This window comes from Echiichthys vipera, assembly GCF_963691815.1.
Source record: "Echiichthys vipera genome assembly, chromosome: 16".
NCBI lineage: Eukaryota > Metazoa > Chordata > Actinopteri > Perciformes > Trachinidae > Echiichthys > Echiichthys vipera.
In genome coordinates, this window is record NC_139841.1 from 29,583,181 (window position 1) to 29,608,180 (window position 25,000).

Consider the following 25,000-nt stretch of genomic DNA (forward strand, 5'->3'; position numbering starts at 1 on the left):
CAGCAACTTAGCAACTCAGCAACTTAGCAACACAGCAACAACTCAGCAACTCAGCAACACAGCAACTTAGCAACAACAACAGCGACTCAGCAACAACAACAACACAGCAACTTAGCAACAACAACACAGCAACTCAGCAACAACAACAGCAACTCAGCGACTCAGCAACAACAACAGCGACTCAGCAACAACAACAACACAGCAACAAAGCAACTCAACAACAACAGCAACTTAGCAACAGCAACAACACAGCAACAACAGCAACAACACAGCAACAACACAGCAACAACAACACAGCAACAACACAGCAACAACACAGCAACAACAGCAACAACACAGCAACAACACAGCAACAACACAACAACACAGCAACAACAACTCAGCAACAACAACACAGCAACAACACAGCAACAACAACACAGCAACAGCAACAACAACACAGCAACAACACAGCAACAACAACACAGCAACTCAGCAACAACTCAGCAACAACACAGCAACAACAACACAGCAACAACAACACAGCAACTCAGCAACAACACAGCAACAACAACACAGCAACAACAACACAACAACAGCAACTCAGCAACAACAACACAGCAACTCAGCAATAACTCAGCAACAACACAGCAACAACAACTCAGCAACAACAACACAGCAACAACAACACAGCAACAACAACACAGCAACAACTCAGCAACAACACAGCAACAACACAGCAACAACAAATCAGCAACAACAACAACACAGCAACAACACAGCAACAACACAGCAACAACAACACAGCAACTCAGCAACAACACAGCAACAACAAATCAGCAACAACAACTCAGCAACAACACAGCAACAACACAGCAACAACAACACAGCAACTCAGCAACAACACAGCAACAACTCAGCAACAACAACAACAACACAGCAACTCAGCAACAGCTCAGCAACAACAACACAGAAACAACAACAACACAGCAACAACAACAACAGCAACAACACAGCAACAACACAGCAACAACAAATCAGCAACAACAACTCAGCAACAACACAGCAACAACACAGCAACAACAACACAGCAACTCAGCAACAACACAGCAACAACTCAGCAACAACAACAACAACACAGCAACTCAGCAACAGCTCAGCAACAACAACACAGAAACAACAACAACTCAGCAACAACAACAACACAGCAGCAACTCAGCAACAACAACAACACAGCAACTCAGCAACAACACAGCAACTCAGCAACAACTCAGCAACTCAGCAACAACTCAGCAACAACAACTCAGCAACAACTCAGCAACAACAACAACAACAACAAACTTACATTACTTATATTAATATAATATAAATTTAACTTTAATAATAATAATAAAGATTATTATTAAAGTTACATTATTAATAAATATAAATATAAATATATTTATATTTAATAATGTAACTTTAATAATAATAATCTATGTAAACTTTAATATTCTCGTGTGTTCCAGAGTGAAGAGCTTCCTCAGTGAGTTGGTTCATCTGACGTGTTACAGGATCTGTGCCAGAGGCCTTTCAGCCACCGTGGCCTACCACCACAGGTGAGCCTTCAACAACTACAAGGTCCTTACACAACGACAAGGTCAGCCACCGTGGCCTACCACCACAGGTGAGCCTTCAACAACTACAAGGTCTTTACACAACAACAAGGTCAGCCACCGTGGCCTACCACCACAGGTGAGCCTTCAACAACTACAAGGTCTTTACACAACAACAAGGTCAGCCACCGTGGCCTACCACCACAGGTGAGCCTTCAACAACTACAAGGTCTTTACACAACAACAAGGTCAGCCACCGTGGCCTACCACCACAGGTGAGCCTTCAACAACTACAAGGTCTTTACACAACAACAAGGTCAGCCACCGTGGCCTACCACCACAGGTGAGCCTTCAACAACTACAAGGTCCTTCAACAACCACAAGGTCAGCCACCGTGGCCTACCACCACAGGTGAGCCTTCAACAACCACAAGGTCCTTCAACAACCACAAGGTCAGCCACCGTGGCCTACCACCACAGGTGAGCCTTCAACAACCACAAGGTCCTTCAACAACGACAAGGTCAGCCACCGTGGCCTACCACCACAGGTGAGCCTTCAACAACCACAAGGTCCTTCAACAACCACAAGGTCAGCCACCGTGGCCTACCACCACAGGTGAGCCTTCAACAGCTACAAGGTCCTTCAACAACGACAAGGTCAGCCACCGTGGCCTACCACAACAGGTGAGCCTTCAACAACCACAAGGTCCTTCAACAACCACAAGGTCAGCCACCGTGGCCTACCACCACAGGTGAGCCTTCAACAACCACAAGGTCCTTCAACAACCACAAGGTCAGCCACCGTGGCCTACCACCACAGGTGAGCCTTCAACAACCACAAGGTCCTTCAACAACCACAAGGTCAGCCACCGTGGCCTACCACCACAGGTGAGCCTTCAACAACCACAAGGTCCTTCAACAACCACAAGGTCAGCCACCGTGGCCTACCACCACAGGTGAGCCTTCAACAACCACAAGGTCCTTCAACAACCACAAGGTCAGCCACCGTGGCCTACCACCACAGGTGAGCCTTCAACAGCTACAAGGTCCCACATAAATAAAGAGTATTAACAGTATTTATTGTATTATTAGTATTAAAAGTATTAACGGCTGTGTGTTGTGTTGCGTGTTCCTGCAGCCGCTGGTTCAGATGAAGAATCCGTTCAAAGAGCCGGAGAAAGGTTGTCTCCTCTGCAGCGTCGCCGTCGACTTCAAGAACACGCAGGTCTCTTATTATTATTAGACATTATCTATCATTATTATATATTATTATATATTATTATAAAGTATTCGTCTCCAGTTACAAACCTGTGAGCGGCCATTTAGTGTCTTTAAAGCCTTGAATAAGAATAACACAGCAGCAGTGAAACGTGTGTGTCTCTCTCCTTTAATGTGTGTGTTCTGCAGCTTCTGTCTCAGTTCGTGTCTCCGCACACGGGTCGGATTTACGGGCGCCACATCACAGGTGAGCGCTCGCCGTGACACCGCGTCACTGCACTTCCTGTTTCGCCCGCTCACGTGTTTTTACTTTTGTGTTGTTTTTATTGTTTTCTTTTGTTGTTTTGTTGTGTTGCAGGTTTGTGCGGCAGGAAACAAAAGGAAATCTCCAAAGCGATAAAGAAAGCTCACGCCATGGGTTCGTCCTCTTTGTTCTTTATTTTATTTTATTATTAAACTCAAGATTCATGAGTACGGAGTCACGAGAGCGCCAATCACAATAAATCTGAACAAGAACAAGAATATAAAGATGACACAAATATTTAATTTTCTACACAAATTACTCTGTCATGTCATTTAATTATTTTTAAATATAAAAAAGTCATTGCATAAAAATATTTTTTTAATGAGAGAAAAAAATATATATTTTTTTAAATGTATAAAATAAAAAACAGTTTTTTTTGTATTTATTTCTCATTCTATTACAGGTTTAATCTCTTTAATGGCACTCTCACGACTCCCTCATTAATAATTATAATAATTATAATATTAACACTAATGTGCTGGTTTGTCTCTGGTGCAGGTTTCATGTCGGTGACTCACAAACAGCCTCAGTTCATGAAGGATCCGAACGTTTGTGCCGTCAAACATCTGGAATAATGAGTCTGTTATTATTATTATTATGATTATTGTGATTATTATTATTAAAGCCGTCAAACATCTGGAATAATGAGTCTGTTATTATTATTATTCTGATTATTGTGATTATTATTATTAAAGCTCGTCAGCGCTGAGTTTGATTCGTCTTTTCACAGAGTTCCTTCTTTTTACAGCTGTAATAAATTAAACATCTCTGAAAACACAGCTGTTTAAAATGGTCACCTTTATTTTTTTTATTAAAATCACGTTAAAAGATGTTTTTTATGCTTTAAACACAAACAGAGGGATAAGAAATTTAATTCTTTTATTCTAAAGCTGTTTGAAATAAATGTGGAGACATTTTCAAACCTTAAATTTAAAGCAACGAAATGTTTTTATTCTGAATTTATTTAGTGATGGTTCAAACTTCATGTTATTATTTTTAATTAAAAGATTAATTTATAAAACATTTCCATCAGAGACGTCTTTCAAACATTTGGTTTTGTCAGATAATCAGTGCAGGTTGCTGCGTCTAAACTTGAGTTGCTAACAGTGAGTCTTGTGGCGCTCCTGAGCCTCCATATTTGATCCTGAGCCTCAAATATAATATTAAAGTTATAAAACGCTGAATTTGTTATGAAACGAATGACGACGACAGTTTTTAACAAAATCAAAAATCTTTATCGTGTGAACATGAAAACAGCTGCTAAAGGAACGTAAACAACAACAACAGGAAAAACTTACGTCGTCTTCACATCACGATCAGGTTTTCCTGCGTTTGCTCTCCCTCGCCGCCGCCGTTTCATTCGGCCTCTTCCCACAGTTCGTGCTGCCGGGCGGCGGCGGTGAGAGCGTTTCCCGAGCGTCCGAGTGTTTGGTGGTCGTCGTCATGGAGACGTCTTCTTCCTGCTCGGAGCGGCAGCAGGCGTCGGGGACAGGAAACGCCTCCAGGGTGAGCGTCTGCGTGTGGAACAGAGGAGCGCGGGCGAACAGCGCTCTGACGGCCTCGTGCAGCAGCAGGTTCTTCTTCTGCTGCGGCGCCGCGTCAGCGTCTGACCACACAAACAGACACAAACACTTCCTGTTGGTCCAAACTACACTTCCTGTTGATCCAGACTACACTTCCTGTTGATCCAGACAACACTTCCTGTCGGTCCAAACAACACTTCCTGTCGGTCCAAAAAACACTTCCTGTCGGTCCAAACAAACACTTCCTGTTGATCCAAACAAAACTTCCTGTCGCTCCAAACAAACACTTCCTGTCGCTCCAAACAAACACTTCCTGTCGCTCCAAACAAACACTTCCTGTCGATCCAAACAACACTTCCTGTCGCTCCAAACAACACTTCCTGTCGCTCCAAACAACACTTCCTGTCGATCCATCAACACTTCCTGTCGCTCCAAACAACACTTCCTGTCGCTCCAAACAAACACTTCCTGTCGATCCAAACAACACTTCCTGTCGATCCAAACACTTCCTGTCGATCCAAACAACACTTCCTGTCGATCCAAACAACACTTCCTGTCGCTCCAAACAACACTTCCTGTCGATCCAAACAACACTTCCTGTCGCTCCAAACAAACACTTCCTGTTGGTCCAAACAAACACTTCCTGTCGCTCCAAACAAACACTTCCTGTCGCTCCGAACAAAACTTCCTGTCGATCCAAACAAACACTTCCTGTCAATCCAAAAAACACTTCCTGTCGCTCCAAACAAACACTTCCTGTCGCTCCAAACAAACACTTCCTGTCGCTCCAAAAAACACTTCCTGTCGCTCCAAACAAACACTTCCTGTCGCTCCAAACAAACACTTCCTGTCGCTCCAAACAAACACTTCCTGTCGGTCCAAACAAACACTTCCTGTTGGTCCAAACAACACTTCCTGTCGCTCCAAACTACACTTCCTGTTAATCCAAACAAACACTTCCTGTCGCTCCAAACAACACTTCCTGTCGCTCCAAACAACACTTCCTGTTGATTTTGCATCACTTTCTACTGATTTTGTGTCATTTCGCGTCATTTTGTGTCATTTCGCGTCACTACCGACAAATTTTGCTCCACTGTTTACTCATTTGGCATCCCCGTGTAACTCCTGTGTGGCTGGACACATTAAAGGTTTGTCCCTGGCTTCTTTTGAGCGACGTGTCGAACACTTCAAAGCACTTTTAAACCTCAAACACCAGATTAGATGAGAGAGAAGCTCCTGCTGAACGTTAGAGAGACGTGACACGTCCGTTATGAATCATCTCTAATAATAAATAAATAATAATAACAATAACAATAATAATAATAATAATAATAAAAGACCTGGTGCGTCTCCAGTCTTCTGCTTCTTCTCTCTCAGTTTCCTCCTCAGAGCTGAAACGTCGGCCTGCAGAGTTTCTACGAGACGCTCGCTCTCCTCCACCTGCCTGCACGCCGTCTGTCCGTCACAGAACACACACACAGTGAGACACACACACAGAGAGAAACACACACACACACACACACACACAGAACACACAGTGAGTACAGCAGCAGCAGGAGGAACACACACACACACACACACACACACAGAGAGAGACACACACACACACACACACACAGTGAGTGTGTACAGCAGCAGGAACACACACACAGAGACACACACACACACACACAGAGACACACACACACACACACACACACACACACACACACACACACACACACACACACACACACACACACACACACACACACACACACACACACACACACACACACACACACACACACACACACACACACAGTGAGTACAGCAGTAGGAGGATCTCACACACACACACACACACACACACACAGTGAGTACAGCAGCAGGAGGATCTCACACACACACACACACACACACACACACACACACACACACACACACACACACACACACACACACACACACACACACACACACACACACACACACACACACACACACACACACACACACACACACACACACACACACACACACACACACACACACACACACACACCTGCAGCTCCGCCTGCAGACAGTCGTTCATGGTGTTCATGTCGTTCACTTCCCTCAGGAGCCCGTTGGACGAGAAGAACCTGGAGCTGCAGACACAGAAAAGACACAGTTTTAGTTTTAGTTCATAACTTTTAATAAAACTCAGGAGCAACAAAACAGAGTCATCAGCATAAAGACGTTTAAAAACAGTCAAAATAATTCAAATATATACTTAAAATAAAACAAAACAGAGTCGTCAGCATAAAGGTGAATGTTACAGCAGCGTCATTAATAAACAATAGTAACAATAGAACAGGTGTGTCTGTGTGTGTGTGTCTGTGTGTGTGTGTGTGTCTGTGTGTGTGTGTGTGTGTGTGTGTGTGTCTGTCTGTGTGTGTGTGTGTGTGTGTCTGTGTGTCTGTCTGTGTGTGTGTGTGTGTGTGTGTGTGTGTGTGTGTGTGTGTGTGTGTCTGTGTGTGTGTGTGTGTGTGTGTGTGTGTGTCTGTCTGTGTGTGTGTGTGTGTGTGTCTGTGTGTCTGTCTGTGTGTGTGTGTGTGTGTGTGTGTGTGTGTGTCTGTCTGTGTGTGTGTGTCTGTGTCTGTGTGTGTGTGTGTCTGTCTGTGTGTGTGTCTGTCTGTGTGTGTCTGTGTGTGTGTGCGTGTGTGTGTGTCTGTCTGTGTGTCTGTCTGTCTCTGTGTGTGTGTTTGTGTGTGTGTGTCTGTCTGTGTGTGTCTGTGTGTGTGTTTGTGTGTGTGTGTCTGTCTGTCTGTGTGTGTCTGTCTGTGTCTGTGTGTGTGTGTCTGTGCGGTAACTATGGAAACATGTCAAAGCCGTGTTTTCCAAACTGATGTTCAGTTGAAAGCAGAGAAGAAGAAGCAGCAGCAGCTGTTGAGCGTGAGCGGCGCTCGCACCTGTGTTTCCTCATGGTGGCGTCGTAACCGGCCGCCGAGCACGGAGCCGACACCTTCCAGTACGCCAGCTGCTCCAGCAGCCCCAGGTTAGTGACCGCCACGGGGACGTTCAGGACCCGCCTTCAGGACACCACACACAGACACAGACACAGACACACAGACACAGACACACACACACACACACACACACACACACACACACACACACACACACACACACACACACACACACACACACACACACACACACACACACACACACACACACACACACACACACACACACACACACACACACACACACACACACACACACACACACACACACACACACACACACACACACACACACACACACACACTTTAAACAGGACCAGAGGACGCCCTCCTGTCTGCCGTCTCTGCAGTTTTAAACTCTGTTTGTGTTTCGTTGTTCGTCTGTTCGACCTGTAAACGATCGCTCGGCGTGTTTGAACAGATGAAGGTCGTCGGCGTGCGAGCGACGGAGAAACGACAGAAGCGTTCTGAATCAACAGGAACGTAAACAAACGGTTTACTGATTTAAACGTTACAACTGCGACGACACAAACACGTCTAAATGTTCTGAGAACAGGCTCAACTTCAAACCTATGAAGCTGTTTTTACTCATTTTGCATCAGTTTTTACTCATTTTGCATCTGTTTTTACTCATTTTGCATCTGTTTTTAGTCATTTTGCTTCTGTTTTTAGTCATTTTGCTTCTGTTTTTACTCATTTTGCTTCTGTTTTTACTCATTTTGCTTCTGTTTTTAGTCATTTTGCTTCTGTTTTTACTCATTTTGCTTCTGTTTTTAGTCATTTTGCTTCTGTTTTTACTCATTTTGCTTCTGTTTTTACTCATTTTGCTTCTGTTTTTAGTCATTTTGCATCTGTTTTTACTCATTTTGCTTCTGTTTTTAGTCATTTTGCTTCTGTTTTTAGTCATTTTGCTTCTGTTTTTACTCATTTTGCTTCTGTTTTTACTCATTTTGCTTCTGTTTTTAGTCGTTTTGCTTCTGTTTTTAGTCATTTTGCATCAGTTTTTGCTTGTTTTGCATCTATTTTTCTTATTATTACTTTGGCTTAGATTTCTATAGCGTCTTTCTCAGAGCTCAGTTTACAGAGTCCAGGTTCATTCACACAGACACACGTGGTGGTGAACTACGTCACAGCTGCCCTGGAGCCGACTGACAGAAGCAGCCAATCGGCGCCTACGGCCCTCGACCACCTCCTCACACACACAGCAGTCACACACATTCACACGAGGTGAGGTGGGTTTAGTGTCTCACCCAAAGACACAACGACCATGACACAACTAGGGCAAAGATCGAACCGCCGACCCTTTGGACATCGGCCGACTCGCTCTACCAACTGAGCCACAGTCGCCTCAGTCATTTTGCATAAATTTTGACTAATTTTGCTGCACTTTCTGCTCGTTTTGCATCAATTTAACCAATTTTGCATCTATTTTTAGTCTTTTTGCTTCTGTTTTTACTCATTTTGCTTCTGTTTTTACTCATTTTGCATCTGTTTTTACTCATTTTGCATCTGTTTTTACTCATTTTGCATCTGTTTTTACTCATTTTGCATCTATTTTTACTCATTTTGCTTCTGTTTTTACTCATTTTGCATCTGTTTTTACTCATTTTGCATCTGTTTTTACTCATTTTGCATCTGTTTTTAGTCATTTTGCATCTGTTTTTAGTCATTTTGCTTCTGTTTTTAGACATTTTGCATCTGTTTTTAGTCATTTTGCATCTGTTTTTAGTCATTTTGCTTCTGTTTTTAGTCATTTTGCTTCTGTTTTTAGTAATTTTGCATCTATTTTTAGTCATTTTGCATCTGTTTTTAGTCATTTTGCTTCTGTTTTTAGACATTTTGCATCTGTTTTTAGTCATTTTGCATCTGTTTTTAGTCATTTTGCATCTGTTTTTAGTCATTTTGCATCTGTTTTTAGTCATTTTGCATCTATTTTTAGTCATTTTGCATCTGTTTTTAGTCATTTTGCTTCTGTTTTTAGACATTTTGCATCTGTTTTTAGTCATTTTGCATCTGTTTTTAGTCATTTTGCTTCTGTTTTTAGTCATTTTGCTTCTGTTTTTAGTCATTTTGCATCTGTTTTTAGTCATTTTGCATCTGTTTTTACTCATTTTGCTTCTGTTTTTAGTCATTTTGCTTCTGTTTTTACTCATTTTGCTTCTGTTTTTACTCATTTTGCTTCTGTTTTTAGTCATTTTGCTTCTGTTTTTACTCATTTTGCTTCTGTTTTTACTCATTTTGCATCTGTTTTTAGTCATTTTGCATCTGTTTTTAGTCATTTTGCTTCTGTTTTTAGTCATTTTGCATCTGTTTTTAGTCATTTTGCTTCTGTTTTTACTCATTTTGCATCTGTTTTAGTCATTTTGCACCTATTTTAAGTCATTTTGCACCTATTTTAAGTCATTTTGCACCTATTTTTAGTCATTGTGCATCACTTTTTAGTCATTTTGCTTCTGTTTTTAGTCATTTTGCTTCTGTTTTTAGTCATTTTGCTTCTGTTTTTAGTCATTTTACACCTGTTTTTAGTCATTTTGCATCAGTTTTTAATCATTTTACATCACTTTTTAGTCATTTTGCATCTGTTTTTACTAATTTTGCTTCTGTTTTCACTCATTTTGCATCTGTTTTTACTCATTTTGCATCTGTTTTTACTCATTTTGCATCTGTTTTTACTCATTTTGCATCTGTTTTTAGTCATTTTGCATCTGTTTTTACTCATTTTGCATCTGTTTTTACTCATTTTGCATCTAATTTTGGTCATTTGGAACCTATTTTTGCTCATTTAGCATCTAAATTTCTTATTATTCTTTTGGCTTAGATTTCTATAGCGCCTTTCTCAGAGCTCAAGGTGTTTTACAGAGTCCAGGTTCATTCACACAGACACACGTGGTGGTGATGAACTACGTCACAGCTGCCCTGGAGCCGACTGACAGAAGCAGCTAATCAGCGCCTACGGCCCCTCGACCACCGCCTCACACACACAGCAGTCACACATTCACACGAGGCAAGGTGGGTGAAGTGTCTTGCCCAAGGACACAACGACCATGACACAAGTAGGGCAAAGATCGAACCGCCGACCCTTTGGACATCGGCAGACTCGCTCTACCAACTGAGCCACAGTCGCCTCAGTCATTTTGCATAAATTTTGACTAATTTTGCTGCACTTTCTGCTCGTTTTGCATCAATTTGACCAATTTTGCGTCTATATTTAGTCTTTTTGCATCTGTTTTTACTCATTTTGCATCTGTTTTTAGTCTTTTTGCATCTGTTTTTACTCATTTTGCATCTGTTTTTAGTCTTTTTGCATCTGTTTTTAGACATTTTGCATCTGTTTTTAGTCTTTTTGCATCTGTTTTTAGTCTTTTTGCATCTGTTTTTACTCATTTTGCTTCTGTTTTTACTCATTTTGCATCTGTTTTTACTCATTTTGCATCTGTTTTTAGTCTTTTTGCATCTGTTTTTAGTCTTTTTGCATCTGTTTTTACTCATTTTGCTTCTGTTTTTACTCATTTTGCTTCTGTTTTTAGTCATTTTGCTTCTGTTTTTACTCATTTTGCTTCTGTTTTTACTCATTTTGCTTCTGTTTTTAATCATTTTGCATCTATATTTAGTCTTTTTGTTTCACTTCGGTCGAAACAAAACCTCAGAACAAAAATACTTTTATGAAATAATTTAGTTTAAACACTTTTAACTTAATTATCAGAAACGAATGTGTTCGTTAAACAAATGTTGAGAACTGGATCAGATCCTTTCAGTCTCAGTTTATTCAGAATAAACAGATGAATAAGTTTAATAAACCCGCCTCGCTGCGGTTGAACCCTTCACGTGTTTGGCGTCACCTGCTGCGGGAGATGAAGGCGGCGTACTCGGTCCGGTGGGTCGACCCCGGGGCCGTGACCTTGCTGGGCGTCAGCAGCAGGAAGAGCACGTGAGGGTTGGACAGAGACGCCTTCAGCTTCTCGTGGACGACCTTCTCCCTGAACGTCATCTGTTGACCCGAGTTCCTGCGCTGCCGGTACCACCCGATCACGCTCTCCTGCGGGGATCAGAGCGGCGGCGTCAGCGCCAAGACGCACGACACCCAAACGTTCAAGTCTTTTACCTGCTTGTTGTCGGCCAGAAGTTTCCTCACAGCGTCCACGTCCACCTCTCCCACGCTGCTGTAGAAGCTGCAGAGACACAGACGCACAGGTCACGTTTAAAACGCCGCTCTGACTCAGATCACGCGGGATTTGCCGCCACATTAACGGGATCGCTCAGACGCAGGTTAAAAAAGTTCATTTGAAGCGAGGACGCCCGTCCCTGATGTGTTTTATCTTCACTCTAATGTGACTTTGTGTTTAATTTAGATGCTTTTAATGTTTGAACCAAGCCCCGCCCCCAGCGTCCTGTTTGCTCCAATCAGGAAGCTCCGTCAGCGTCAGTTCTCTGAGTGTCCACTAGGGGCAGGTTTCATAACAGAGCAGTTTCTCATTGAGCCCCATGTTAAACAGGCTGTAATAATAATAATCATAATAATAATAATAATAATAATAATAATAATAATAATAATAATAATCCTCAGTGTCCTGTATTTATAATCTCGCCGTGTGCAGCACTTACAGTAAAGTTTGTACTAAAATAAATAAATATAATCAAGATCTTTATGAACAATAATCAACTTTATTTGTGTGTGAACGAGAAAAACACTTAGAGATTAATGTGAAACAAGATTAATATTAATTATTATATTATTTAAAAAGTCCTTAATCCTGCTTTTGAAATTCTCCTGGAGTTTATTCCAAGATAAAGGAGCAAAATATTTAATAATAAATAAATATAATCAAGATCTTTATGAACAATAATCAACTTTTTATGTGTGAACGAGAGAAACACTTAGAGATTAATGTGAAACGTGCACGAGATTAATTAATATCAGATATTCTCTGAGATTAAAGTTGGAAATTAACAAGAAAATAAAAGATTTACCAAAATAAATCCTTAAATTATCTCAAATTCATAGATTTACATGACAAAAAACATGAATGAAACAAAAATCTCTGAATTCAGTGAGCGTGTTTCCTTTATTATTATTATTATTATTATGATGATGTTTCCAGAGCGGCTGCAGGAAACTTTCAGTCCTCCCAAACGGCCGTTCACTCAAATCAAACTTTATTTAAAGAGCAGATTTTAAACGAACACGTCGACCAAAGAGCAGAACAGTTCAGAGAGAATAAAGAAACACACGTTAAACACTGCAGACGTGTTCAGCCTGAGTTAAAGAACAGGTCTCTGATAAGAACCTCCAGGGTCGGGCTGATCGACACGCACGGCCACTTTATTATTAGGTGCACCTGCTGCTTCATAAAGTTTATTATTATTATTATTATTATTATGAACCTTTTACCTTAAAGTAGATATACTTTTTCCAGTTTCATGCATGTGTCTACCCTCAGTGGCCACTTTATTAGGTGCACCTGCTGCTTAATAAAGACTCAGTGTCTCCTGCTGCTGTTCCCTCTCTGCTGCAGGACGAAGAGTGTAAAGTCAGAGACCCCGTCATGAACTCAGACACTCAGAGACAAACGCGTCTGTGACACAGAAACGTCTGTGATGCTGCAGACGTGGAGGCAAAGGTTCTGTAGATAGACGGGGTTTGATCTTTTCACAGTGCATCAGCTCCTCGATGCTTCACCGGGGAAACGGCGCCATCTGGTGCTTTTTTTGTGTTTTTACTCTTTGAACAACTAGAAACAGAGAAACTGACACACTGTCACACACTCAGAGGTCACTTTCTCAGGCCCCTGCTGCTTAATAAGGTTTATTATTATTATTATTGTTATTATTATTATTATTAATAAAGAGTCAGTGTGTCTCTGTAGAGAGTCGTGGTGTTGTGTGTTCACAGATGTTGGAACCAGAGGAGATTTGAGTTCCTGTTCCTTTCTATCAGCTCCAGTCTGACCTCTGACCTCTGACCGCTCTCCTCTGACCTCTGAACGCTCTCCTCTGACCTCTGAACGCTCTCCTCTGACCTCTGAACGCTCTCCTCTGACCTCTGACCTCTGAACGCTCTCCTCTGACCTCTGACCGCTCTCCTCTGACCTCTGAACGCTCTCCTCTGACCTCTGACCGCTCTCCTCTGACCTCTGAACGCTCTCCTCTGACCTCTGAACGCTCTCCTCTGACCTCTGGCTAAAACGAGGCGTTAGGGCCCCAGAACAAAAGGAGAGGGAGGAGGAGGAGGAGGAGGAGCTGGACAGGTGTACCTTATTGTTATTGTGTAAATAACGAACACACACATCTGCAGCGTCAGAGACATGAAAGCTGAACTCACTGGCTGAGGCCGTGGCAGGCGACGTGCTTCTGGACGTCTGTGAAAGGACAGAAACGAGGGTTAGAGCGCGGCGGCGAGGACGAGGCGCTGCGGGGACGTGTGCGACTCACTGTAGACCTCCTGGATGTGGATGTGGTCGGCCTGAGAGTCGCTGATGGTGACCTGCTGCTCCACTCTGCTCTCGCCCAGGATCAGACCCTCCTGCAAGCACACGGGGACAGCGGGGTAAGACGGGGCGCCGAGACCACACGGGACACGGGGACAGCGGGCTGAGACGGGGCGCCATGACCACACGACTGTTACATCTTTATTAGAGATTATAGAGCATGGGTGTCAAAGTCAAGGCCCGAAGAATGAATGATCTCGGCCCCCGGGATGAAATTTGATCTGTATTAGAACTGGCCCGCACACACACACACACACACACACACACACACACACGAAAACACACACTCACGCACCAAAACAACATTACCCACAATGCAACGGTAGCCCTTCGGCTTCATTATTCATCAGCATTCAGGGCAGATGTCAACAAGCAGATGTACCATCAGCCTGTATGAAATAATAGACCACTAAGATCCTCCTAAGATCCTGAGTCTGTCAGAGTCTGTTGGTGGTTCGCAGAGTGAACTCAAATCAAGGGAAAGCATCTTTCAGTCATGATGCAACAAACAGCTGGAATCAACTTCCTTTCACCCACTCTGAGCACTTTTACAACTACACTGAACACTTTGATGTTCACCGTACTCTTTTTATTATTGTCTGTGTTTTTATCATCTTTGTCTTTCTGTAATGCATTTGAAGAAGAAGAAGAATTACTTTATTTATCCCGCAACGGGGAAATTTAATTTTTTCACTCTTATTATTAATCATGTTTTACACACACACACACACACACACACACACACACATGTTACATGTTACAATTAAGGAGAGATGTCAGAGCGAGGGGGCTGCCAGTGACCGGCGCAGAGCAGTTGGGGGTTCGGTGCCTTGCTCAACAGCACCAGTGCCCAGGAGATGAACTGGCACCTCTCCAGCCACCAGTCCACGCTCCATTCATGGTCCACACAGGGACTTGAACCAGCGACCCTACGGCACTTTGAGTCGGCCTTGTGTATGAAAAATGCTACACAAATAAAGCTGCCTTGCCTATGACACTCACTCACCCAGAATAATAATAATAATAATAATAATAATATTGGTGGGCGGTCCCCACTCAGGTCTTCATGTTGACATTAGACTCATTTAAAACTCTTATTGTTGGATCAGATATTTGCAGAGTTCTCCAGAAGAACTGCATCACTTTAAAAACATAATAAGTTATTTCACATTTATTATGTTTACGTGTTAATATTCGAGTGTAACGTTAAATATGCAGTTTTTTAAAGGGAGTCTGGTTCAGGGGGAACTTTTACCAATGAAAGCTGCACAAACAGCTTCAGTTAAACAGCAAACGCTTCCTCATGAGTCCAAACTACAGTCTGCAAACTTAATTAACACGATTGAAGACGAAATAACGCACTTTACAGTGAGTTAACACGGCTGTTTGGGTCTGTTTGTTAGCATTAAGCTAACAGCCACAGCGGGCTCCATTAAAGAAACAGCGACTTTATTAAAGTTTCCCGTGTTTCTCACGAGAACACGAGAGGAGATAATAATTATATTAATGAAGCAGTAACGGGTTCCTCACCGCGTCACAGTCGCTGTTAACGTGCTGGAACATGAGAGAAGCTAACACGATCCCGGACACTCGGACCGTCGGCTCCGCCATGTTGCGCTTCACTTCCGGGAGGAGAGCGCGGGAAACTTCAGGAGCATCACTGATGCGCAGCACTGAAGCGCAGCACCGACGCAGACACGACATGCGTTTCTAAAATACTAATATAATAATAATAATAATAATAATAATAATAATAATAATAATAATAATAATAATAATAATAATAATAATAATAATAGTTCTAATAAAAAATAATGGTAATTATTGTTATAGTAATAGTAATATAATAATAAAATAAAGTAGGCAAAGTAAAAATATTTTAGCTTTCTTTTTATTAAACAAGGGGAGAAAAACAGTTAAATTAGTTAAAGTGTTTAAGAATGTTAAATTATGTTTGTGCTTTATTTCCATTCATCACTTTTACAGATTTACCAAAAAAAAAACAATGTGAATTAGCCATTAGCAGGCTTACCGCTCACCGGAGCTAGCCGAACCTCACCGGAGCTAACCGAAGCTAACCGCTCACCGGAGCTAGCCGAACCTCACCGGAGCTAACCGAAGCTCACCGGAACTCCCCGACCCCCACCGAAGATGTCCGAAGTTGACCGAGGGGCGTGTCTAAACAGACCCGCTGACTCGGCTTCACTTTGGGACCAAAAACCGTTTCTCCGTTAAAAAAGGACGTTAAACGAACCGGAGCCGGTGTTTCACACACTCAGGTATTTACACACACACTCATGAGTGTGTGTGTGTGTATGTGTGTGTGTGTGTGTGTGTGTGTGTGTGTGTGTGTTCTGTAGTTTAGCTGAATTACTCTGAACTCTAACGGCCCGGGTCTCTTTCCTTAAAGCGACCGAACAGAAGTTAAACTTCACTAAAGTTTCTGTTTTTAAAACTTCCTTTATTCTTTTATAATAATATATATTATTATATATAAATAATAATAATAATGATAAAAGCTGTTCTTGTGTCTGTTCGTGTGTTTGTTTCGCTGCAGATGCAGAGAAACTGTGGAAGCTCTTTAATGCAAATGTTGTTTTATTTATTATTTTAAATCTTGAGAAACTTTATCAAAACAATAAGTTTGTATTTTAAAATAATGAGTTCAAACATAATTAGTTACCGTTCAACTTTAATCTCAAATTAAAGTTTTTTTCTTGTACATTTATGAATTTTGTCTCAGAGAAGATTTAAAGATTTATTTTAAATTAAATTAATAATTTAAATTAAATAAAAAATGTAATTAATTCAATTTATTATTATTTTCTTGTTACATTTTCATTATTCTAATATTTTTATTATAATATCTTAATGTCCAGTATTTCTATTTTATTTGCATTTATTTATTATTATGTTTTTATTTTTAATTATTTTATGTTTTAATATTTAATATTTTATTGTCGACTGAAGAATCTGATTCATCGACTGTTTTGCACAAATAAACTTAATTTTGTCACCGTGTTTCGTCTGCAGACGATGATGAAGACAATGTGACCTGTGACCTTTGACCTGTGACCTGTGACCTGGACGCTGCTGTGACCTTTGACCTGTGACCTGGACGCTGCTGTGACCTGTGACCTGGACGCTGCTGTGACCTTTGACCTGTGACCCGGACGCTGCTGTGACCTGTGACCTGTGATCCGGACGCACCTGTGACCTTTGACCTGGACGCCGCTGTGACCTTTGACCTAGACGCCGCTGTGACCTTTGACCTGGACGCCGCTGTGACCTGTGACCTGGACGCTGCTGTGACCTTTGACCTGTGATCCGGACGCACCTGTGACCTTTGACCTGGACGCCGCTGTGACCTTTGACCTAGACGCTGCTGTGACCTTTGACCTGGACGCCGCTGTGACCTTTGACCTGGACGCCGCTGTGACCTTTGACCTTTGACCTGGACGCTGCTGTGAACTGTGACCTGGCCGCCGCTGTGACCTGTGACCTGTGACCTGGACGCCGCTGTGACCTTTGACCTGTGACCTGTGACCTGGCCGCCGCTGTGACCCGGACGCTGCAGACCCGTTGGAGGACGTGTCAGCGATGGGGGACCCGTCAGCGATGGGGGACCCGTCAGCGATGGGGGACCCGTCAGCGATGGGGGACCCGTGGAGCGCGGCTCTGGCGCTCCTGCAGGCCTGGGTGTTCGTGGTGGTCTTCCTCATCATGCTGCCCGCCATGTTCGGCCTCTCTCTGGGGGTCACGGGGGTCTACATCCAGGTCCTGGTCCGGATCCTGGAGGTACGGGACTCTAACCGCGGACCTTTGTCCTCCTCCTGGTCCGTCACATGTTTGTGCTGCAGGGGTCAGAGGTCGTCTGGAAATAGCTGCGTTACGCAAAAACACAAACTCATCCACTGCGTTTCACGTTTGACCCAGAACTTTAGTTTAGAATTTACATTTAAGATTTATTTAATTTACCGTTCATTAAATTTACCATTTATTAAATTTACCGTTTATTTAATTTAACATTTATTAAATTTACAAATTATTAAATTTACCAATTATTAAATTTACCATTTATTAAATTTACCATTTATTAAATTTACCGTTTATTTAATTTAACATTTATTAAATTTAACATTTATTTAATTACCATTTATTAAATTTACCATTTATTTAATTTACCATTTATTTAATTTACCGTTTATTTAATTTAACATTTATTAAATTTAACATTTATTTAATTAACATTTATTAAATTTACCATTTATTAAATTACCATTTATTAAATTTACCATTTATTAAATTACCATTTATTAAATTTACCATTTATTTAATTTACCATTTATTTAATTTACCATTTATTAAATTTACCATTTATTTAATTTACCGTTTATTAAATTTACCAATTATTAAACTTAACATTTATTAAACTTAACATTTATTAAACTTAACATTTATTAAATTTACCATTTATGTAATTTACCATTTATTAAATTAAACATTTGAAGCTCAGAGATTTTTACATTTTCAACATTAATCTGTTGTTTTTTCTTAATTTACGACTTTGATCCCAGAGAAAATTAACGTTTTTTTGTGAATTTGTACTTTTTTTCTTGTTAATTTACGACTTAAATCTGGAGATTTAAGTTTTTTTATGTCTTATTATATTTTAATTTACAGCTTTAGTCAGAGAGAATTAAAGTTTTTACTCATAGATTTGTTTATTTTTTCTTGTTAATTTAAATAATTCTTATTTAATGTCTCATTATTCTTAATGTAAATTTCTTGTTAGTTTCTTGTTAATTTCTGATTTTAATCTCAGAGATTATTAAAGTGATTCTTGACGTCGTATTCTTTTATATTTATGTATAAATGTTTAATAATCAGCAGTTTCTCTCTCTGCAGTGGGCGACGTTACGGATCCAGAGAGGACGACAGCAGCAGCCCAGCGTGCCCGTGCCCCTGCCCGACGGTGAGTCACTGTGACCACGCCACCGTGTGGTCGTCCAGGCGACACCGTGGTCGTCCAGGCGACACCGTGTGGTCGTCCAGGCGACACCGTGTGGTCGTCCAGGCGACACCGTGGTCGTCCAGGCGACACCGTGGTCGTCCAGGCGACACCGTGGTCGTCCAGGCGACACCGTGTGGTCGTCCAGGCGACACCGTGGTCGTCCAGGCGACACCGTGGTCGTCCAGGCGACACCGTGGGGTCGTCCAGGCGACACCGTGTGGTCGTCCAGGCGACACCGTGTGGTCGTCCAGGCGACACCGTGTGGTCGTCCAGGCGCACCGTGTGGTCGTCCAGGCGACACCGTGGTCGTCCAGGCGACACCGTGGGGTCGTCCAGGCGACACCGTGGGGTCGTCCAGGCGACACCGTGGGGTCGTCCAGGCGACACCGTGGTCGTCCAGGCGACACCGTGGTCGTCCAGGCGACACCGTGTGGTCGTCCAGGCGACACCGTGTGGTCGTCCAGGCGACACCGTGTGGTCGTCCAGGCGACACCGTGTGGTCGTCCAGGCGACACCGTGGTCGTCCAGGCGACACCGTGGTCGCCGTGTCTGTGTTTCTGCAGCGTCGTCGTCTCTAAACTTTTTCCACACCTTGTTTTTTTAGACCGAAGCTGCAAAAATAAAATAAATAAACGACTCGATAAATGAATTAATACGACATTTAATGTGCCGAAAAATAAATAAATAAATGTTTTTTGACATTTTTATTAATTTTAAATTTATATTAAATGTATTAATACATTAACTAATATTATTATTATTATTATATATGATATCTTTCTTCACTTTCTAGTACTAGAACGTATTTTTTGAATATATCTGAATGCAGGACTTATACTTATTGGGGCCTCTTTTTACATTTTTTTACATTCAGATTAAAATAAGTGAATAAATAAAAATGTGAAACAGATTCAGGATCTGTTTAACGTGACGACACGAGTCACGAAGCTGCACTTCCCTCAGGACATCATGGGACACTGTGTGTGTGCGTGCGCGTGTGTGTGTGTGTGTCTGTGTGTGTGTGTGTGTGTGTCTGTGTGTGTGTGTGTGTGTGTGTGTGTGTGTGTGTGTGTGTGTGTGTGTGTGTGTGTGTGTGTGTGTGACTGTGTGTGTGACTGTGTGTCCTTGTGTGTGTGTGTGTGTGTGTGTCTGGTCTCAGGAGGATGAAGCAACAGCAGATTACAGAACTAAAGACAAACAGTTGAGCCACAGAGGAACATTTTTAAAACAGTGAAAAACTGAAACCATTGATTTCTCTGACATTTGTTCATTTTTTATTGTTTATTTAAAACTTTAATTTCACATTATTCCAATTTTTTTCTTGTAACTTTATATTTTTTCCTCAGTTTATAACTTTAATCTTGTAAATATTTAATATTACTCTTGTACATGTTTGACTTTAATCTCAGAGATTATTAAAGTTCATCATCTGCACTAATATTATTATTATTATTATTATTATTATTATTAATATAGTTATTATCATCATTGATCACTAACCCTTCTGCTGCGCTCGTGTCCCAGGGATCATCCAGCGAGCGGGCGGCTCCATGGAGGAGGAGATGGGGCGGGGGCGGAGCTCCGGGGCGCCGGCGCCCGGTGAGTTCCCCCTCAGCGACGCCTTGTACTTCTGTCAGAAGGGCGTGGAGAGCATCGTGCAGGACCAGGTGACTCAGCGCTTCTCCTCCGAGGAGCTGGCCTCCTGGAACCTGCTCACCAGGACCAACCACAACTTCACCTACATCAGCCTCCGCCTCACCCTCATCTGGGGGCTCGGGGTCCTGGTGCGCTACGGCGTCCTGCTCCCCCTCAGGTCGGGCTCAGCCGGGCGCCCCTTTAATATGTTATTATTCCTCATTAATGATGTTAAAGATGATCTGTTTTATTATTATTATAATAATTAATAATGATGAATCTCTGCAGGGTCACGCTGGCTCTGATCGGACTCTCGTGGCTCGTGATCGGAACCGTTCTGGTTGGAAGTTTACCTGAGAGCAGGTACGGCAACACAGCAACTCAGCAACACAGCAACACAGCAACACATCAACACAACAACAACACAACAACAACACAGCAACAACACAACAACACAGCAACTCAGCAGCAACTCAGCAACTCAGCAACACAGCAACAACAACAGCAACAACAACAACAGCAACTCAGCAACAACAACACGGCAACTCAGCAACTCAGCAACAACAACACGGCAACTCAGCAACACAGCAACAACAACAGCAACAACAACAACAGCAACTCAGCAACTCAGCAACAACAACACGGCAACTCAGCAACAACAACAACAACACAGCAACACGGCAACAACAACAACAACACAGCAACTCAGCAACAACAACAACAACACAGCAACAACTCAGCAACACAGCAACTCAGCAACTCAGCAACACAGCAACACGGCAACAACAACAACTCAGCAACTCAGCAACACAGCAACTCAGCAACACAGCAACAACAACAGCAACAACTCAGCAACACAGCAACAACAACAGCAACAACTCAGCAACACAGCAACACAACAACAACAACAGCAGCAACACAGCAACTTAGCAACACAGCAACAACACAGCAACAACAACAACACAACAACAACTCAGCAACTCAGCAACAACAACACAGCAACTCAGCAACACAACAACTCAGCAACAACACAGCAACTCAGCAACTCAGCAACAACACAGCAACTTATCAACACAGCAACTTAGCAACACAACAACAACACAGCAACAACACAGCAACTCAGCAACACAGCAACAACAACACAGCAACTCAGCAACACAACAACACAGCAACATAGCAACACAGCAACAACAACACAGCAACTCAGCAACACAGCAACAACAACACAACAACACAGCAACATAGCAACACAGCAACAACACAGCAACTCAGCAACAACAACAACAACACAGCAACAACTCAGCAACACAGCAACTCAGCAACACAGCAACACGGCAACAACAACAACACAACAACAACTCAGCAACTCAGCAACTCAGCAACACAGCAACAACAACAGCAACAACTCAGCAACACAGCAACACAACAACAACAACAGCAGCAACACAGCAACTTAGCAACACAGCAACAACAACAACACAACAGCAACTCAGCAACAACAACACGGCAACTCAGCAACACAGCAACTCAGCAACACAACAACTCAGCAACAACACAGCAACTCAGCAACTCAGCAACAACACAGCAACTTATCAACACAGCAACTTAGCAACACAACAACAACACAGCAACACAGCAACAACACAGCAACTCAGCAACACAGCAACAACAACACAGCAACTCAGCAACACAACAACACAGCAACATAGCAACACAGCAACAACAACACAGCAACTCAGCAACACAGCAACAACAACACAACAACACAGCAACATAGCAACACAGCAACAACACAGCAACTCAGCAACACAGCAACAACACAGCAACTCAGCAACACAGCAACAACAACACAGCAACTCAGCAACACAGCAACACAACAACACAGCAACATAGCAACACAGCAACAACAACACAGCAACTCAGCAACAACACAGCAACAACAACACAGCAACAACAACACAGACAACAACAGCAGCAACAACAACAACACAGCAACAACAACACAGCAACAACAACACAGCAACTCAGCAACACAGCAGCAACAACAACACAGCAACTCAGCAACAACACAGCAACAACAACACAACAACACAGCAACATAGCAACACAGCAACAACAACACAGCAACTCAGCAACAACACAGCAACAACAACACAGCAACAACAACACAGACAACAACAGCAGCAACAACAACAACACAGCAACAACAACACAGCAACAACAACAACAACACAGCAACAACTCAGCAACAACAACAACTCAGCAACAGCAACAACAAAACAGCAACAACACAACAACAGCAGCAACAACAACAACAGCAGCAACAACACAGCAACAACAACATCAACACAGCAACAACAACAACAACAACACAGCAACAACAACACAGTAACAACATCAACACAGCAACAACACAACAACAACAACAACACAGCAACAACACAACAACAACAACACAGCAACAACACAACAACAGCAGCAACAACAACAACAACAACACAGCAACAACAACACAGTAACAACATCAACACAGCAACAACACAACAACAACAACAACACAGCAACAACACAGTAACAACATCAACACAGCAACAACACAACAACAACAACAACAACACAGCAACAACACAACAACAACACAGCAACAACATAAAACTTACATTACTTATATTAATATCTATAAATTTAACTTTAATAATAATATAGATTATTATTAAAGTTACATTATTAATAAATATATATATATATATATTTATTAATAATGTAACTTTAATAATAATAATAATAATATAAACTGTAACATAATGTAATAACATGAACCCTGTGTGTTCCAGAGTGAAGAGCTTCCTCAGTGAGTTGGTTCATCTGACGTGTTACAGGATCTGTGCCAGAGGCCTTTCAGCCACCGTGGCCTACCACCACAGGTGAGCCTTCAACAGCTACAAGGTCCTTACACAACGACAAGGTCAGCCACCGTGGCCTACCACCACAGGTGAGCCTTCAACAACCACAAGGTCCTTCAACAACGACAAGGTCAGCCACCGTGGCCTACCACAACAGGTGAGCCTTCAACAACCACAAGGTCCTTCAACAACCACAAGGTCAGCCACCGTGGCCTACCACCACAGGTGAGCCTTCAACAACCACAAGGTCCTTCAACAACGACAAGGTCAGCCACCGTGGCCTACCACCACAGGTGAGCCTTCAACAACCACAAGGTCCTTCATTTCAACAACCACAAGGTCAGCCACCGTGGCCTACCACCACAGGTGAGCCTTCAACAACCACAAGGTCCTTCAACAACCACAAGGTCAGCCACCGTGGCCTACCACCACAGGTGAGCCTTCAACAACCACAAGGTCCTTCAACAACGACAAGGTCAGCCACCGTGGCCTACCACCACAGGTGAGCCTTCAACAGCTACAAGGTCCTTCAACAACCACAAGGTCAGCCACCGTGGCCTACCACCACAGGTGAGCCTTCAACAACCACAAGGTCCTTCAACAACCACAAGGTCAGCCACCGTGGCCTACCACCACAGGTGAGCCTTCAACAACCACAAGGTCCTTCAACAACCACAAGGTCAGCCACCGTGGCCTACCACCACAGGTGAGCCTTCAACAGCTACAAGGTCCTTCAACAACCACAAGGTCAGCCACCGTGGCCTACCACCACAGGTGAGCCTTCAACAACCACAAGGTCCTTCAACAACCACAAGGTCAGCCACCGTGGCCTACCACCACAGGTGAGCCTTCAACAACCCCAAGGTCCTTCAACAACGACAAGGTCAGCCACCGTGGCCTACCACCACAGGTGAGCCTTCAACAACTACAAGGTCCTTACACAACGACAAGGTCAGCCACCGTGGCCTACCACCACAGGTGAGCCTTCAACAGCTACAAGGTCCTTCAACAACCACAAGGTCAGCCACCGTGGCCTACCACCACAGGTGAGCCTTCAACAACCACAAGGTCCTTCAACAACCACAAGGTCAGCCACCGTGGCCTACCACCACAGGTGAGCCTTCAACAACCACAAGGTCCTTCAACAACCACAAGGTCAGCCACCGTGGCCTACCACCACAGGTGAGCCTTCAACAGCTACAAGGTCCTTCAACAACCACAAGGTCAGCCACCGTGGCCTACCACCACAGGTGAGCCTTCAACAACCACAAGGTCCTTCAACAACCACAAGGTCAGCCACCGTGGCCTACCACCACAGGTGAGCCTTCAACAACCCCAAGGTCCTTCAACAACGA

The 25,000-nt window shown here is 42.8% G+C and overlaps 4 protein-coding genes across 4 annotated transcripts in view; 3 read left to right on the top strand and 1 right to left on the bottom strand.

Moving 5' to 3' along the window:
- The window catches only part of LOC310958928 (glycerol-3-phosphate acyltransferase 3-like), a gene marked incomplete at its 5' end in the record, with an annotated part of 6,378 nt that extends 4,746 nt beyond the window's left edge, over nucleotides 1-1,632 (top strand). Inside the window, one exon of the mRNA XM_083930091.1 lies at nucleotides 1,533-1,632. Coding sequence (XP_083786217.1) covers nucleotides 1,533-1,581 — 49 coding nt within the window. The 3' untranslated portion in view covers nucleotides 1,582-1,632. The remainder of the gene's footprint in view (nucleotides 1-1,532) is intronic.
- mrps18c (mitochondrial ribosomal protein S18C) overlaps nucleotides 1-3,724 on the top strand; it is a 21,935-nt gene extending 18,211 nt beyond the window's left edge. Inside the window, exons 3-6 of the mRNA XM_083929370.1 lie at nucleotides 2,712-2,798; nucleotides 2,981-3,038; nucleotides 3,150-3,209; nucleotides 3,594-3,724. Coding sequence (XP_083785496.1) covers nucleotides 2,712-2,798; nucleotides 2,981-3,038; nucleotides 3,150-3,209; nucleotides 3,594-3,670 — 282 coding nt within the window. The 3' untranslated portion in view covers nucleotides 3,671-3,724. The remainder of the gene's footprint in view (nucleotides 1-2,711; nucleotides 2,799-2,980; nucleotides 3,039-3,149; nucleotides 3,210-3,593) is intronic.
- Nucleotides 3,725-4,251: 527 nt separating this feature from the next.
- LOC310958433 (BRCA1-A complex subunit Abraxas 1-like) lies at nucleotides 4,252-15,711 on the bottom strand. The gene is made up of 9 exons (XM_083929368.1): nucleotides 15,624-15,711; nucleotides 14,038-14,128; nucleotides 13,928-13,964; nucleotides 11,711-11,777; nucleotides 11,448-11,644; nucleotides 7,552-7,671; nucleotides 6,663-6,747; nucleotides 5,959-6,073; nucleotides 4,252-4,701 (listed from the first exon to the last, which is right to left on the bottom strand). The coding sequence occupies exons 1-9, from the start codon at nucleotides 15,702-15,704 to the stop codon at nucleotides 4,412-4,414; spliced, it is 1,083 nt and encodes a 360-aa protein (XP_083785494.1). The 5' UTR covers nucleotides 15,705-15,711; the 3' UTR covers nucleotides 4,252-4,411.
- Nucleotides 15,712-17,747: 2,036 nt separating this feature from the next.
- Nucleotides 17,748-25,000, top strand: part of LOC310958431 (glycerol-3-phosphate acyltransferase 3-like) — a gene marked incomplete at its 5' end in the record, with an annotated part of 16,403 nt that continues 9,150 nt past the window's right edge. The window contains 5 exons of the mRNA XM_083929366.1: nucleotides 17,748-17,891; nucleotides 19,002-19,068; nucleotides 20,632-20,920; nucleotides 21,031-21,105; nucleotides 23,577-23,666. Coding sequence (XP_083785492.1) covers nucleotides 17,748-17,891; nucleotides 19,002-19,068; nucleotides 20,632-20,920; nucleotides 21,031-21,105; nucleotides 23,577-23,666 — 665 coding nt within the window. The remainder of the gene's footprint in view (nucleotides 17,892-19,001; nucleotides 19,069-20,631; nucleotides 20,921-21,030; nucleotides 21,106-23,576; nucleotides 23,667-25,000) is intronic.